Source organism: Microchirus variegatus (assembly GCF_963457635.1).
Source record: "Microchirus variegatus genome assembly, chromosome: 21".
Classification (NCBI taxonomy): Eukaryota; Metazoa; Chordata; class Actinopteri; order Pleuronectiformes; family Soleidae; genus Microchirus; species Microchirus variegatus.
Genome location: NC_139822.1, coordinates 6,051,387 through 6,066,402, shown reverse-complemented (window position 1 = coordinate 6,066,402; position 15,016 = coordinate 6,051,387). Strand labels below are relative to the sequence as shown.

Below are 15,016 nucleotides of genomic sequence, written 5' to 3'. Positions count from 1 at the left end.
ATACAGATAAGAAAACTACCAAATGGATGTGATCAGAGGAGGGTGGGAGACTGTTGCAGACACAGACGATAAGTTACTTCAACCACCAAGTCATAAACTACTCTCAGACATTCACTAAACGCTGGAGATTTTCTGCATGAGCTGTGTGTGTGTGTAAAAGCAAATGTCCACAGAGGTTGTTCTGCATATTCTCTTACCAACTCCCAAGTGTTATCACTAGATAAGGTCTGAGTGAGCTTGTGTTTCGACTGTAGCAAGAGACTGTGGTTGATCTACAGGGAGTGAAAGGGTAAGTGTCCTGCCTGCTGAATGCTGATGCCAGGTGCCAACATCATACCTGGATCCTCCAGGGATTTCCCTGCAACGGTGATCGCTTCTCACCCAGACAATGTCACTTGGCACTCGTCATACATGAAGTGCAAACTCTGAAAGCAGTTATCTTGACATTAGCCAAAGTTCATGTATGAATTAGTATATTACTATAAGTGGTCTCACTCACCCACTGTGCATTAGATTATGATGCGTTTGGCTCTAGTGGCTATAGTGAAAATGCTGCAGTATTTTGTGACAGACCAGCATAATAATGATGATGAATAAACAATGAACATGATTTAATGCAGCTCTACTTTTGAGGATGTACATCTTGAGAAGGCCCCAAAAATGCTTTGTTTAACCAGTCATGGATCAATGTTAGATAATAAGAATCATGCCCTCTTTCTAAAACAATGTTTGATATCTAACTCAAATGGCGAGGGAAAATATAAAAATGAAACTTTCAAGCCACTTTATAAGCTACACCTATTTAACTCACTTGCCAGAATGTCAAAACACTTAGGCACAAAAACATGGTCAAGACAAACTGCTCAAGTCCAAATTGAGCATCAGAATGGGTAGAAAAAGGGTGATTTAAGTGATTTTGAATGTGTCATGGTTGCTGGTACCAAACGGACTGATCACAACCATCTCTCGATTTAAAAAGATAGGAGAAAATATCCAGTGGGCAGCGGTTATCTGAGTGAAAATACCTTGTTGGTGTCAGGGGAGAATGGCCAGAATTATGGAATAAGTTAAGGAAAGATGAAAAAAGTTAAGGAATACTCAAAAATAACCACTTATTAGGAAGAATAACCACTTGAAGACCACATGGGACATTTCAGTAGGTCCACACAATACCTACAGAAACTGTCAATAAATGTAATAACGGTTTAAATATTCTAATTCAGATGGGGAGAAACTAAAGAAGTGAATCTCTTTTAAGTTATAGTTACTTGGCAAACATCACAAGGTAGAGTGCACCCAGGTATCAGCACCTTCACCGCCCAGTCACCTACCTCTAGCACTGGTCCTGTTCCAAGAATGGTCCGTTCCAATCCAGTGGAGTAAGACTTCTGGCTTAGTGCAGTCAAGCAGTGGATGAGATAACTGCTGCTTTCAGTCTTTCCTGAGCCACTCTCACCAGACAAAACAATACACTGGTTAACCTGCCTGTTGAGCATGGTACGAAAGGCCACATCTGCTATTGCAAATATATGGGGACTCAGTTTTCCCAGTGGCTGGTTCTCGTACATCTTGACGTACTTGGGGTTGTAGTAAACAGGCAGGAATTTATTGGGATTGACGGCGATAAGGATCCTGCTGGCATAGGTGTAGATTTTCAACCTGTAGAAGCGCTGGCGTAAAGCCTCCAGAATATTCTCCTCAGTCACACTTTGGAGGTTGCACAAGTCATCGCAGTCATCTGCATTGCCTCCATTGATGGCTTTCTGCTGAAGAATGAAGTGGTAGCCCTGGCCCTGAGGATGCCACCTCTGTGCCTCTGTTGGCCAGAGCAGGACTCGCATCAGAGGGCAGTCACCATCATCCAGTGGCATCTCTTCGTCACTGTTCTTCCTGACCTCCAGTAGCGTGTACTTTTGGCTGGAGTCCAGCCCAAGAGTGATAATAGCATTGTTGATGACTGACCTCGCCGTGTCCTCAAAACTGATCTGCAGGGGACAGTAGGCGGCCACGTCCTGGCACACCCTGGGGTAAAGCTGCACAACACGGTCCTTACCATTCTGCTCAGAGGCCGTGGCTCCGTCCATAGTGCTCATCCTGGTTTACAGACCCAGTAGACTTCAACATAACTCACTGTCCCAACTGTCTGCCAGCATCTTCTGTAGAAACACACAGAGCCACATAATCGTTTAGGAGGAGCTTTTACTTAATGGTCAAAAACATTATCACATTATCACAATAAAAAAAGGCTCACATCAGTTGATATTGACAATTAAAAAGTGTGTGTTCTGTCTCAAAGCATGCTTGCAGGTTGGCTAAATATAATATCAATATATAGTGAAATAATTTTCACATTAGGGCTGCAACAACAATTATAACAATTATTTTCTGTCAATTATTCAGTCGATTAATCGAATAATTGCTTGACTCGTCAAATAATGTTGATCAGTGTTTCTCAAACTTGGAAATGATGATGCCCTCGAATGTCTCATTTTGTCCACAACCAAAATGTTTCAGCTTTAATGATTTCTTTGTTATATGGAGCAAATAAAGCAGAAAATATTCACATTTAAGAAGCTGAAAAATCAGAAAACCCATTCGAAATAATGAAAAAACACTCAAACCAATTAATGGATTATCAAAAGTGCTGTCGATTAATTTAGCAATCAATTAATAATTGATTCATTGAATCATCATTGCAGCCCTACAGACAATACATACAATACAAAACGTGAAGCATAATACAAACATGTTACAAATGCTTTTAAATAATCCAAGCGTGTTAGAGAACCTATGTAGCCTTCAGTTAGCATCAAAACCCAAAAGATGTTTACTTTATGAGCTATTGTAAAAACATGTAGGTCCAAAATGGTGACCTCTCTGGAGCTGTCCCAGCTCCTGACATTAAAATAAAAAGCTCACTCAGGCGTCAAAAATTCATAAAGTGAAGCACCAACATCTCCACAATCTGGAGCAAAACCTGATCAATCTAAACTCAGGTGAGTAATTGAATATAATTAATTCTGTACATAACTAGATAAATTAGATTATTATGGTATAACAAGAAGGCACTGCATCGCCATAGCTATAAGACACATTAAAGGTTCAGTGAGTAATATTTATTGGCAGCAAGTCAAAGTACTACCCATAGGTGTATTTATATATAAATATGACTCATCATTTTAAAATTAAAATGTATGTGGTGTTTTGTCTTTAATTAAAGCTGTTGTATGTGCTTCAGGCACAGGCCTTGTTTTACAGGGGCTGTCATCTTGTGCCGCCATGTTACTTTCTGCAGCTTAGAGAGTGCATTTTACATTTTAAAGCAGTAGCTTAGTAGACATGCAAAGAAAAAGAACATCTTCTGGTACACAGGCCACCGTAGTTCCCTGACACACCTGGGAGAGAGGGGTGAGTTTTCTTTAAGAGTGACACAACAACACAGAGTGTGCTGTTGCAGGATACAGAAGAGCTTCCAAAAACGTAAGATTTTTGCAAAACTTCCCAGGCCCAGGACCAGATGTGTACATTATGGACCGCATTAGATTAAACAGAAGAACATTGTTTGTCCAAATATTTGAAAAACAAACATATTATTATCTATCAAACAAATAATAATTACCAACTAGGAAGCTCAATGTTGAGTTTACATATAAACAGTATATCAATAAACTGTCAATAACAGATATATATTTTACAAAACACATTTCAATATCATTTAGTTTAGGTTGCCTTTTCCCGCAGAACAAAGATTACGTCTGGATAAGGTTTGCACAATATTGGACTTTTGACTATTTTTACTATATCTGGAGTGCTTGAGCCGTAATGAACAAGTCCTTTAATGTCTTCTGTCGTGAAATTAATATAATATTGTGTGTTAACATTTTCTTCATTGTACAATATAGGGGTGGGAATCACACGGTACAAATCACGATATGATACTAGAAAATTCTGCAATTTGTAATCTGTAATTTCAATGGTGCCTGCTGCTTCTGGCATGTCGATTTCACGATTCTGTGATAATTAATATATTGCAAGACAAACATATAGTGATACATGGTCAATACAAGTATATGTATTGACCATGGATGGAGCATCTCTTATAGCTTTCTCCACAATGTAAACTCCCTCTTCTTCAGCCAGGTAACTCCTGCACAAGTTTCCATCATTCCTTTGAGCAGCGCCTGCCACTAGAAGACATAAAGTAGCTACGCATGATGAGTGAAACTAGCAGGGAGTGTATAGATATTTGTCCTGTGTACCGATTATTGTGTTGCACTTGGAAGAACAACGATATATAACCAAATCGATATTTTGACCCACTCCTAGTACGAAATAAATAAAGATAAACAAAGAAGAGTTGGAGGAGCAACAGCATAGAAGTCAGCGAGGTAGCAGCCTCTTCAACTGTTTCAGTCATAATATCAGTCAGGTTTACCGATATAATATCACACATCGCTAGCGCATCATTTAGATAAGTACAGTAGATACAGGTACAATGAAGGAAAGGTTAAGAAGAAGAAGAAGAATTCACCATATTTCCCCTACTTTTACACAAGATCATGAACAAAACACATACAAAATCAAACATTGTCTTATTAACATGCGGTCTCTCTCTCACACACACACACACACACACACACACACACACACACACACACACACACACACACACACACACACACACACACACTCCCTTGTACTTGCTGCTGCATACTGAGGACCAGGTAAAAGTGCGGACAAAGTGAGGACCAGCATTTCCACTTTATAAATCAACACAATTACAAATCTACTTCATGAATGACATCTACAAAGAACTACTGGTTGCAGTACCATAAAATGTCTGCAGGTGGAGCCCCAGAGCATAAAGGGCTGGAAAACTTTTTCGATTTTTTTCTTTGTTGTTGTTGTAATTTTTGGTCCAAAATTTGACAAAAACGTCATACAATACTATGTCGTCCAAAATTTGAAAAAATCTTTGACAACATTTTTTTTGTCCAAAATTTGACAAAAACGCCATACTATACTATGTCGTCCAAAATTATTATCATTATTATTATTTTTTGGACAAATTGAGTATAGCATGTTATAGCAACCTAAGGAAGTGATTTCAATGAAAACAAAGTGAGGACCGGCCAAAATGTCCTCACTCCGTAAAAATGACCTCACTTTGTTGGTTAAAAACCCTCACTGGTCCTCAGTACGCCGCAAGTACAAGAACACACACACACACAGACACACACACAGACACATACACACACACACACTGTGTCAAACTGGACACAAAAACGTCGAAATAACACTCACATTTACAGCAAAGTCGCTCATTACATTTTTAAAGGCTACGAGAGAAAAGACGAGCATGTGAACCTCAGTTCAATCTCACCACGTCAGGAAAGAAAAAGAAAGTCCTCACCTGAGATTCTCCTACAAACACAACCGCGAAGGTGAGCCGGTGAAACACTTTGTACTAAATTTTAAACCACTTAAAGGTCTTTTCCCAGCATCACGGCGAATATATGTCGCTGTAGCAAAAACAAGAAATCACAGTTTTATTAGAGATTTCCGGGAGATGAACGGCCTCTCCTCGCTGTTGTCCCGTGTTGAAAACTTTAACTGGAGTTACTTCCTACATTCTCGCTCTCTCTCCCGCTCTCTCTCTCGCTCGCTCACACACACACACACACACACACACACACACACACATACACACACACACACACACACACACACGTTCACACACACACACGTTTGCACATTTTAATGTTTAATATTTTAATTCTGAAAAACAAATATAAAAGCACACATACTTATTCTCTCACATGTCTCAATATTCTTTCTTCAGTAATGTAAAAAGCCTGTATGTGCTCACATGCTACACGTGTTCTGGCCTCAGGGGGCAGCATTGTTTTCTAGAGGGTTACACACTGACATAAATGAAGCGAGACAAGGACCACAAATAAAAGATTTTAAAGAACTAAAACCATCTTTATATGACACGTGCATGCATTTACATTTTAAATGTAACTATGCTGTAAAACATACATTCCTTGTTAGTTGTGACGTGTAACTTCACTGATACATTTCCTTTCCTGTGACTTAAAAATAAAATAAAATCCTGACTGTATTTCATTTGTTGCCTTGTCTAATTCACTCCCTGGAATTGTTGCAGTGAAGCTCAGGCTGCTGACACCAATGTTAATCACATTTGAGGTACTGTAAAAAAATATATATATTTAATTATTATATTGTTCAATAGGGCAGACATGGCAAGCAAAAGGACAGGTGAGCTGGAGGCTCCCTCTAGTGGATATTTGTGATATTACAGCATATTTAAACTTACCAATACCAGTAATTGTATACCAGTATCAATACTGACTATATTAACAATTCATGGAACAGATGAAACACACTGCAATTTTAAAAACACTAGAACACTAACATTACTTACATGAACTGCCATTTGCAACACATTTTACAAAAGACTTACAATAAGTAAAATAATACACTTGTGAATGAAGCATTTTTAGTTTTTTTTTTAATGATCTAAAACAATAAAGTTTCAATGATTTAGTTGTTTATTCAATCGAGCAAGCAAGTGCTAAATAAAATCTACATTTATTAATTTAATATTTTCCATGTATAAAACCACACAGATCGGTCACTTAAATGTACATTTTATTTATTTTAATTGCTCAAATATTGACAGAAGTAGCATAAACAATTATCCAAGATATATATATACATATATATGTTTTGTTTTTCCTTTTTCCAATTTCCCTGCCTTTTTTCTCCTCTCCTGCTCCTACCAACTACACCCTTACTCTCTGACTAGGAAGTGGTGAGTCAAGCAAGTGAAGCTGCAGAGAATAATATGACTAAAAGATATATAAATACAACTCTAAAAGACAAGAAAAGGGAAAACAACTGTTAAGTTAAGGATCCTCCTATATAACATACCAATTATACCAACCCATCCTGTCTGCTATCCAAGAATCCCATAACTATTAGACAGGTAGACAGGTAGACAGTTAGCCATGCATACAGCATTCATGATGGGAATTCATTTTGTTTCTACTGGCTTTGACAAGCAGATAGAATGTGTAGAGTATCTCTGTAGGAAGAGAGCCATTCTCTCACACACAGTGTGTGCATTGATTTCCAGCAGCAAATTTCCATTATTTTAGCAGCTGTGGGAACAGCGAAGAGCAGAGGCAACTGCCGATTAAATTTAATTCCAAAGTGGACACACGCTATTTAATTATAGAACCTGCTGTGAGTGTGGGGTGTTTTTCCCAGTGACAGTGGACCGTGGTTGAGAAAATCTGTGAACTTCAGGCACTGCCAACTCATATGAAGAAATGCCAATGGTATTGAATTGGATTAATTCCATATCACATTTTTTTAATCTTGTAGGCATAAGAAATGACTACTGGATAAATGTGTAGTGAACTATTTGGTGATTCTAGATCAGTGATTCCCAAAGACTGGGTCAGGACCCACAGTTTTTTGGGGGTCCTTAAACAAATGTGACAACCTTTTAGATATTTTTTTTTATAATAATAATAATGCGTTATATTTAAGGGCGCCTTTCAAGACACTCAAGGTCACCGTACAACAACAAAATAAAAAATAACAAAAGGTAAGAGCAACGGGTAGAGAGTTAGAGAGTTAGAGGGAGTAGGCCTGTTTAAAAAGGTGGATTTTCAAATGGGATTTGAAGATGGCGAATGAAACAATGTTCCTGATGCCGGGGGGGAGGGAGTTCCAGAGGCGGGGGGCAGATCGGCTGAAGGCTCTGGCCCCCGTGGTGGTCAGACGGGCAGGAGGCACAATGAGGCTGATAGATGAGCCAGATCTTAGTGTGCGGAAAGGGGTGTTGGTGTGAAGGAGGTCAGAGAGGTATGGGGGAGAGAGGTTATGGATGGCCTTGAAGGTTAGAAGCAGAATTTTGAAATCGATGCGTAATTTAACCGGAAGCCAGTGAAGCTGTCGCAGAACAGGTGTGATGTGATTGATAGAAGGGATCCTGGTGATGATCCGGGCAGCAGAGTTCTGAACCAATTGGAGTTTATAAATGGACTTGTGGGGAAGACCAATAAGAAGGGAGTTACAATAGTCCAGGATTTGGAGTGCATTTGGAACCTATGAAGAGAACCTCGGTTTTGTCACTGTTGAGTTTCGGGAAATTGGAAGAGAACCAGGTTTCGATTTCTTGTAGACAGTTACAGAGGGAGGAGGGCGGGAAGGTGGAGGTGGGTTTGGAAGAAAGGTAGAGCTGGGTGTCGTCCGCATAACAGTGGAAGTGGATATTGAATTTACGGAAGATCTGACCAAGGGGGAGGAGATAGCTGATGAACAGGATGGTGCCAAGTACAGAGCCTTGGGGAAGACCAGAGGAGAGGGGAGACGGTTGGGATGTGAAGGTTTTCAACTGGATGAACTGGGTGCGGCCAGAGAGATAAGATTTAAACCACTCCAGGGGTGTGTCGGAGATGCCAATAGATGCTAGCCCTCTAACAGGAGGGCTGTTTCTGTGCTGTGACGTGGGCGTAAAAACCCTGTCTATTATGTGTATATGTAAATAACATGCATAAAATGAATTTGTATTTCATTTTATTACTTTCATGATAATTTTCCATCTTTAAAAATGGGTCACCATATAATCTGTGTGGGAAAAAAACGGTTCTAGATGATAACGTTGCATTTAAGCAAATTGTGTGTATTTTGCATTTTAAGATAAGATAAGATAAGAAGTCCTTTATTCGTCCCGCAGTGGGGAAATTTACAGTGTTACAGCAGCAAGACAGTAAGGATAAGGATAATAAATAATAAACATGCATTACCAAAAAGAAATAGAATATATAAAGTACAATATATAAAGATATTAACACTGACTATAAAAATAGGTTTAAAAGTAGAATGTACATTACAACCGGTCTGCAGAATATACACAGTATGCACATGGTATTTATAGTGTAAGGAAACAAGGCTGAGCTATTAAATAAGGATAATAAATAAGGATAAGGATATTGCACTGATGAGAAAACTACAGTATAAAAAATTTGACAGTATGAAAAATGACAATATATTGCACTTCAAAAAAAATTTACATTATGAAAAAATATATACAGTATATTACACCAATGAGAGTTAACAGTATATTGCACATGGAGAGTGGAGTGTGTGTGTGTGTGTGTGTGTGTGTGTGTGTGTGGGGTCTACTTAGAGCAGTACTTGTTGTACAGTCTAACAGCTGCAGGGAGGAACGACCTGCGATAACGCTCCTTCAGACATTTTGGATGTTTTAGTCTGTGACTGAAGGAGCTGCCCAGTGCTGCGATGGTGTTCTGCAGGGGGTGGGAGAGGTTGTCCATCAGAGATGATAGCTTGGTAGCCATTCTCCTCTCTCCCACCACCTCCACTGGTTCCAGGGGACATCCAAGGACAGAGCTGGCTTTCTTAATCAGCCTGTCCAGCCTCTTCCTGTCTGCGGCTGTGATGCCACTGCCCCAGCAGACCACTGCGTAAAAAATGGCTGATGCCACTACTGAGTCGTAGAAGGTCTTCAGGAGTTCTCCCTGAACTCCAAAAGACCTTAGTTTCCTCAACAGGTAGAGTCTGCTCTGACCCTTCCTGTAGAGCGCAGCAGCATGATCAGACCAGTCCAGTTTATTGTTAAGGTGAACACCCAGGTATTTGTAAGATGTCACCATCTCTATGTCCTTTTCCTGGATGCACACCGGCGATGGAGGAGAGTGTCGTCTTCTGCGGAAATCCACCACCAGCTCCTTAGTTTTCCCCGCGTTGAGCTGGAGGCGGTTCCGCAGGGACCAGTCCACAAAATCCTGAACAAGTTCTCTGTACTCTCTGTCGTCATCGTCTGTGATGAGGCCGACAATGGCAGAGTCGTCAGAGAACTTCTGCAGGTGACAGGAGGGGGAGCTGTAGGAGAAGTCTGCAGTGTACAGGGTGAAGAGGAACGGAGCCAGAACTGTTCCCTGTGGGGCCCCTGTACTGCAGACAGCCATGTCCGACACACAATCCCGAGTCCTCACATACTGGGGTCGATCAGTCAAATAATCCACAATCCAGGATGTGAGGTGAGGATCAACTCCTGCATGCTCCAGCTTGTCCTTCAGAAATGCTGGCTGGATGGTGTTGAAAGCACTGGAGAAATCAAAAAACATGATCCTCACAGTGCTCCCCGACTTCTCCAGGTGAGAAAGAGCTCTGTCCTGCAGGTAGATGACAGCGTCATCCACCCCGATGCTGGGCTGGTAGGCGAACTGCAGTGGGTCCATCGCTGGTCTCACCACAGGGCGCAGATGAGACAGCACCAGACGCTCCAGGATCTTCATCAGGTGGGATGTTAGTGCCACCGGCCTGTAACTGTTAAAGTCTTTGGGGTGCGGTGTTTTTGGCACTGGTACCACACAGGACGTCTTCCATAAGTGTGGTACTCTCCCCAGTTTCAGGCTCATGTTGAAGATGGTCCCCATTATCCCACACAGCTGAACTGCACAGGATTTGAGGAGCCTGGAGCTGATGCCATCAGGACCTGCAGCCTTCTTCGCCTTGATCTTTTTGAGCTCTTTTCTCACCTGGTTAGGTGTGAAGGACAGATTGGAGCAGGGGGGTTGTGTGATGTTGAACGAGCTTGGAGATGAAGGGAGGGGGGTGGAGGTCGGGCAGTTTACTGGTGATCCAGATGAAAGAGGTTCCAGCAGGGCTGTCGGGGGAGAAGTGGGGGCCTGATCAAACCTATTGAAGAATAAGTTCAAGTCGTTAGCCCACCTCTGGTCCCCTACAGTCTGGGAGTCCAGCTTGTTTTGGCCGGAGATGGTTTTCAGGCCTCTCCAGACTCCACTGACATCTCTCTGCTGCAGCTGATCCTCCATCTTCTTCCTGTAGCTGTCCTTCCCCTCCCTGATCTTTCTCCTCAGCTCCCTCTGAACAGTCTTCAGCTCCTCCTTGTTTCCTGACCTAAAAACTCTCTTTTTCTCCTTAAGGAGAGCCTTTATGTCAGGGTTAATCCAGGGTTTGTTGTTAGAGAAACATCGTACTGTCCTGGTGGGTACAGTGCTCTCAACACAGAAGTTTATGTAGTCCGTAATTGTGATTGTCCAAAATGATTGAAACACAGACACAAAATATAGTCATGTAAATAAATAAGAAACAAAGAAGGTAAGGAAGTAGATTTCAATGTTTCTGAAACAATTTTCTTTGTTTTAATGACAAATACACTCAAATTTCTTTGAAAAACAGTATGACTGTGGACTGTGTTTTTTCATAGCCTTAACTAATAATATGTTTTTTCAAGAAAAATGTACGATGGCATTTGTGTACAAAACAATAGACAGGGTTTTTTGAAAAAACAAAAACAAAAAAAAACTTTATTGAACCAGGCGGGACAGATTAAGAACAAACTCTTATTTACAACTGCAGCCAAAAAGCTAGGTCTTATGAAGGACAACAACATTAGATTTGAAATAAACCAGACAATATAAACATTCGATTAAGTAAACATATTAAAAAGATATTAGTACACACATAGCTTGCTGTTAATTATTTTTTCCATGTTTCATGTTTTTTAGACTGGTGACAATGATCATTCATATTGTCATTAATGGACAGAGTATTTAAGGATTACGGTTTAGGCATGTTTCTCTGTGCCTTAAATTAAACAATGTTTAATCAACAATTTGATCTCAAACATCACAAAATCAAAACAAAAAAGTAATTGTACGTGTGGCGCTCTGACAACAGAGATATCCAAAATCAATAGTATGTTGGTATGATGACCAGTTTTGCTTATGCTAATGTGCAGCGCCTGCTCATTCGGGTGTATAATGACTGCAAAAGTGTTGAGCCAGTGTATCTGAGTTTGGTGAAGAGGCTTGTCGACACTGACAGCTTATTTCGGTGTGAGGGATGAAGAGGGGTGATGTAAAGTGTTGCTCAGCACAAATCAGCTGCTGATAATGACGACCTGCAGAAGAAGCCACCATTATTCACCATAAATAAAGATGTAAACACACAGATACATAGACGCAGACACATGCTCTTTGTTTCTGTGTCAAATTTGTAAAGTTATAATTCCCGCTGCTGTGATTCTGCGTTCATCATTTTGGAGGGAAAAGAGGGTGATGGCCTTGTTAACGCCGACGGTGTCACATTAGGTGTCACTCTTGTTCCTGCTGGACTGAGCCAGTTCTGCAGAGACACACTGATTCCAGTTCAGTAGGCACACGAGTAAACAACCTGAGAAATGCAATCACATTCCTAAAAAGTCTTGTAAAGTATAGAAAGGCCAGATTTGACACAGTTGTTTTACGTTTCTTGGTTTAAATGATTTTATCTTAGAAATTGTACATTTCTTACATTGAAATCTCTGACAGTGAACTTGGTAAATGGTTCTTTGTTCATTAGATCTTTTCTTGTCTCTCTTCATGATCACGTGCATATAAAGCCTGATACTATAGTGAAATGCCATCTTCTCTCAGTTCCACAGTTCCCGATGGCCTCGCATTTTCATCCTCTGCGTCCTTTTAACTCCCTCACTTCTTACTCTCTTGGTGGCCGAGAATCTCAGGTACGCCGAGGTGTGCTCATTCTTTCAAGTCAGACACTGAACTTAGCCACTGTGAACAATCCCTCTTTGGTTTAATGCTCACTAATGAGCTAAGTTCTGCATCTTCAGAAAAGTCATCCCACAGTGACGTTCACGGTGGGAAATCTGAGCTTTGTCTCTGTGTGTGTGTGTGTGTGTGTCTTTTTGGCAAGAAAAGTCCATTCTTAATGGAGATCACAGATTAAACTGAAGTTACACTCTGTCCTGTAAAAGTAATGATGTTTATCCAAGTGAGGAATCCAGTTCCACTGCAGGCACAGACATTAAACAAGTGAGAAAAAAAGGTAATTAGCTCATAAAAACAAACAGTATTAGTCTTTATACTGTACAGTATATATACTGACCACTAATAATGACTACAGTATGTGTGTGGGCAAAAAGTCAGACAAGAGTTTTTGGGTTGTTTTCCTGTCTGAATAGTTCTTTTCATGACTGGCATGTTAACAACCTTTATAAAAATGAGGGTGTCTCCACATTTCCTGGAGTCTAGTAAGCAGGTTCAAATTAAACCTTTACTTCAGTAATAAAACTGTGTGGAAATGTATTAAACTCCTTCTTAAGTGAAAGTACTCAATGAGAAATATATGCACTGGTGCAGCAGTATGGTTCATATCAGTGGTATTGATTATTATTAATGATGCATCATCATATAAGCAGCGTTTAATATCACAAATGACCAAGATTGAACCATTTTAAGTACATTAGACACAATTTGGCAGAATAGTCCTCAGCAATTATGTCTGTTTATTTTGCACAATGAAGAAAATGTATATCTATATGTGCTGCAACATGAGTATGAAAAATATTAAGTTAATTTCAAAACTGAAGAGACTAAATGACATCTGCAGTTGGGCACAGAGGATGTTATATATATATATATGTATATATATATATATATACATATATATATATACATATCGTAAAATGTTCAATCAGAAGCTTTTGTACAAATAAAAGTAGTTTGAATAAAAAAATACCAACATGTCTGAAATGTAGACCAGCAGCTGAAAGCAGAAGATCCCTCTGCAATGTACAGTATATAACATTTGCGTCACAGTACTCAGTTACTTTTCATCAGTAATTAAATGGAGTCAAACCTGGTCTGCTCTGGGTAGTGAGTTCTTAGAAACTCTTGTGAAAACAAGGTGTTTTAATGCAGATATCAGCTTTCTTTTTTTTTTATATGGAGGGTGTTTTTTTCTTTTTTCTCTTCCTCCCCATCTGTAAGGAGTTTCTACCTTCATCGTTTATGCTCAGACAATTTGCCCGAGCCTCAGGACACAGGCTCAGTTTTCAGAATAAACTGTTAGTCCTTCCAAACAGTGGTGTCATGACATCACCGCTCAGTGAAAAACAACTCACTCTCACGCTTGTGCCGCCTCAGTCTGGTCTGCAGCCTTGTGATCAACTCTGATCGTGCATCAATTATTTCTCCATATCCTGAACACTTTCTCACTGGAATGACAGAACCTGCACAGGCTTCTCGTAATAATGTTTTTAATCATACACTTCTCCAATTTGCCAAGTTTAGTCACAGTAAAATAAAAACACAGGGGATAATAATGACAGAATTCTGACATGTCATTTCTTCTTCCCTCAATTATCCTTGCTAATCAAATAAATCGGATTCTGTCTTGTAAATGGCTTCCATTTCACACTCTCACAGCAGCACAAACCTTACCATAACCCAACAGCTGTATTAGTTTCAAGGGTATCAGTGTCCAAATGAAGTTACCTGAGCTCGGCTGCCATTATGTCATTTCTCACCCTTCTTCATGAGAAGAAAAGGCAGCTGCAGCCTTTGTCATCCTGCCACCTCCTCCTACTCCTCTGCTTCTGCAGAGAAGAAGTGTGACAATCCATGGGATTAAATGAGCAAGATAACAAAGCAGGCACTATCATCTTCATACTTTTTTCAGGTTTGTTCTACTCAGGTAATTGACTCTTCTTTAGGTGGGAGAGCTGAGCAACTTCTCGCGGAGAAGTTCTCATGAGAAACAGTGGGTGGATTAGCTACATAGAGAGAGTAACAGAAAATAAGAGAGAATACAGGAAAGTCAGCAGCAATATGTTCAGTCAGAATATTCCCTCACGAAATGAAGCTGCTCTTAAATGCATTATAATGATTTCAACATACGCACTGACTTCACATTTGTTATGTCTCATTATAAATTCCTCAGTTGACCAAAGGGCTAAATAAGTAATAAAAGAATCCACCTTCATGTGTAACAGTAAGAGAATTGGATGTTAAACTTACCTGTTTCTGAGCTAGAGCAGGGTCTGATGAGACACACAGAAAGTAGCCCTTAAAGTTGTCAAACCCACGTCATCCCCTGCTGCTTCGGGCTGCTCTCTGTCGCATGTTCTACTGTAGAGCAAGACAAA

The 15,016-nt window shown here is 40.1% G+C and overlaps 1 protein-coding gene across 1 annotated transcript in view; it reads right to left on the bottom strand.

Annotated features, from left to right (window-relative positions):
- Window positions 1-2,093, bottom strand: part of LOC310942725 (unconventional myosin-IXb-like) — a gene marked incomplete at its 5' end in the record, with an annotated part of 42,891 nt that extends 40,798 nt beyond the window's left edge. The window contains one exon of the mRNA XM_083908151.1: window positions 1,332-2,093. Within this exon, the coding sequence (XP_083764277.1) occupies window positions 1,332-2,093 (762 nt within the window). The remainder of the gene's footprint in view (window positions 1-1,331) is intronic.
- Between the last annotated feature and the right edge of the window lie 12,923 nt (window positions 2,094-15,016).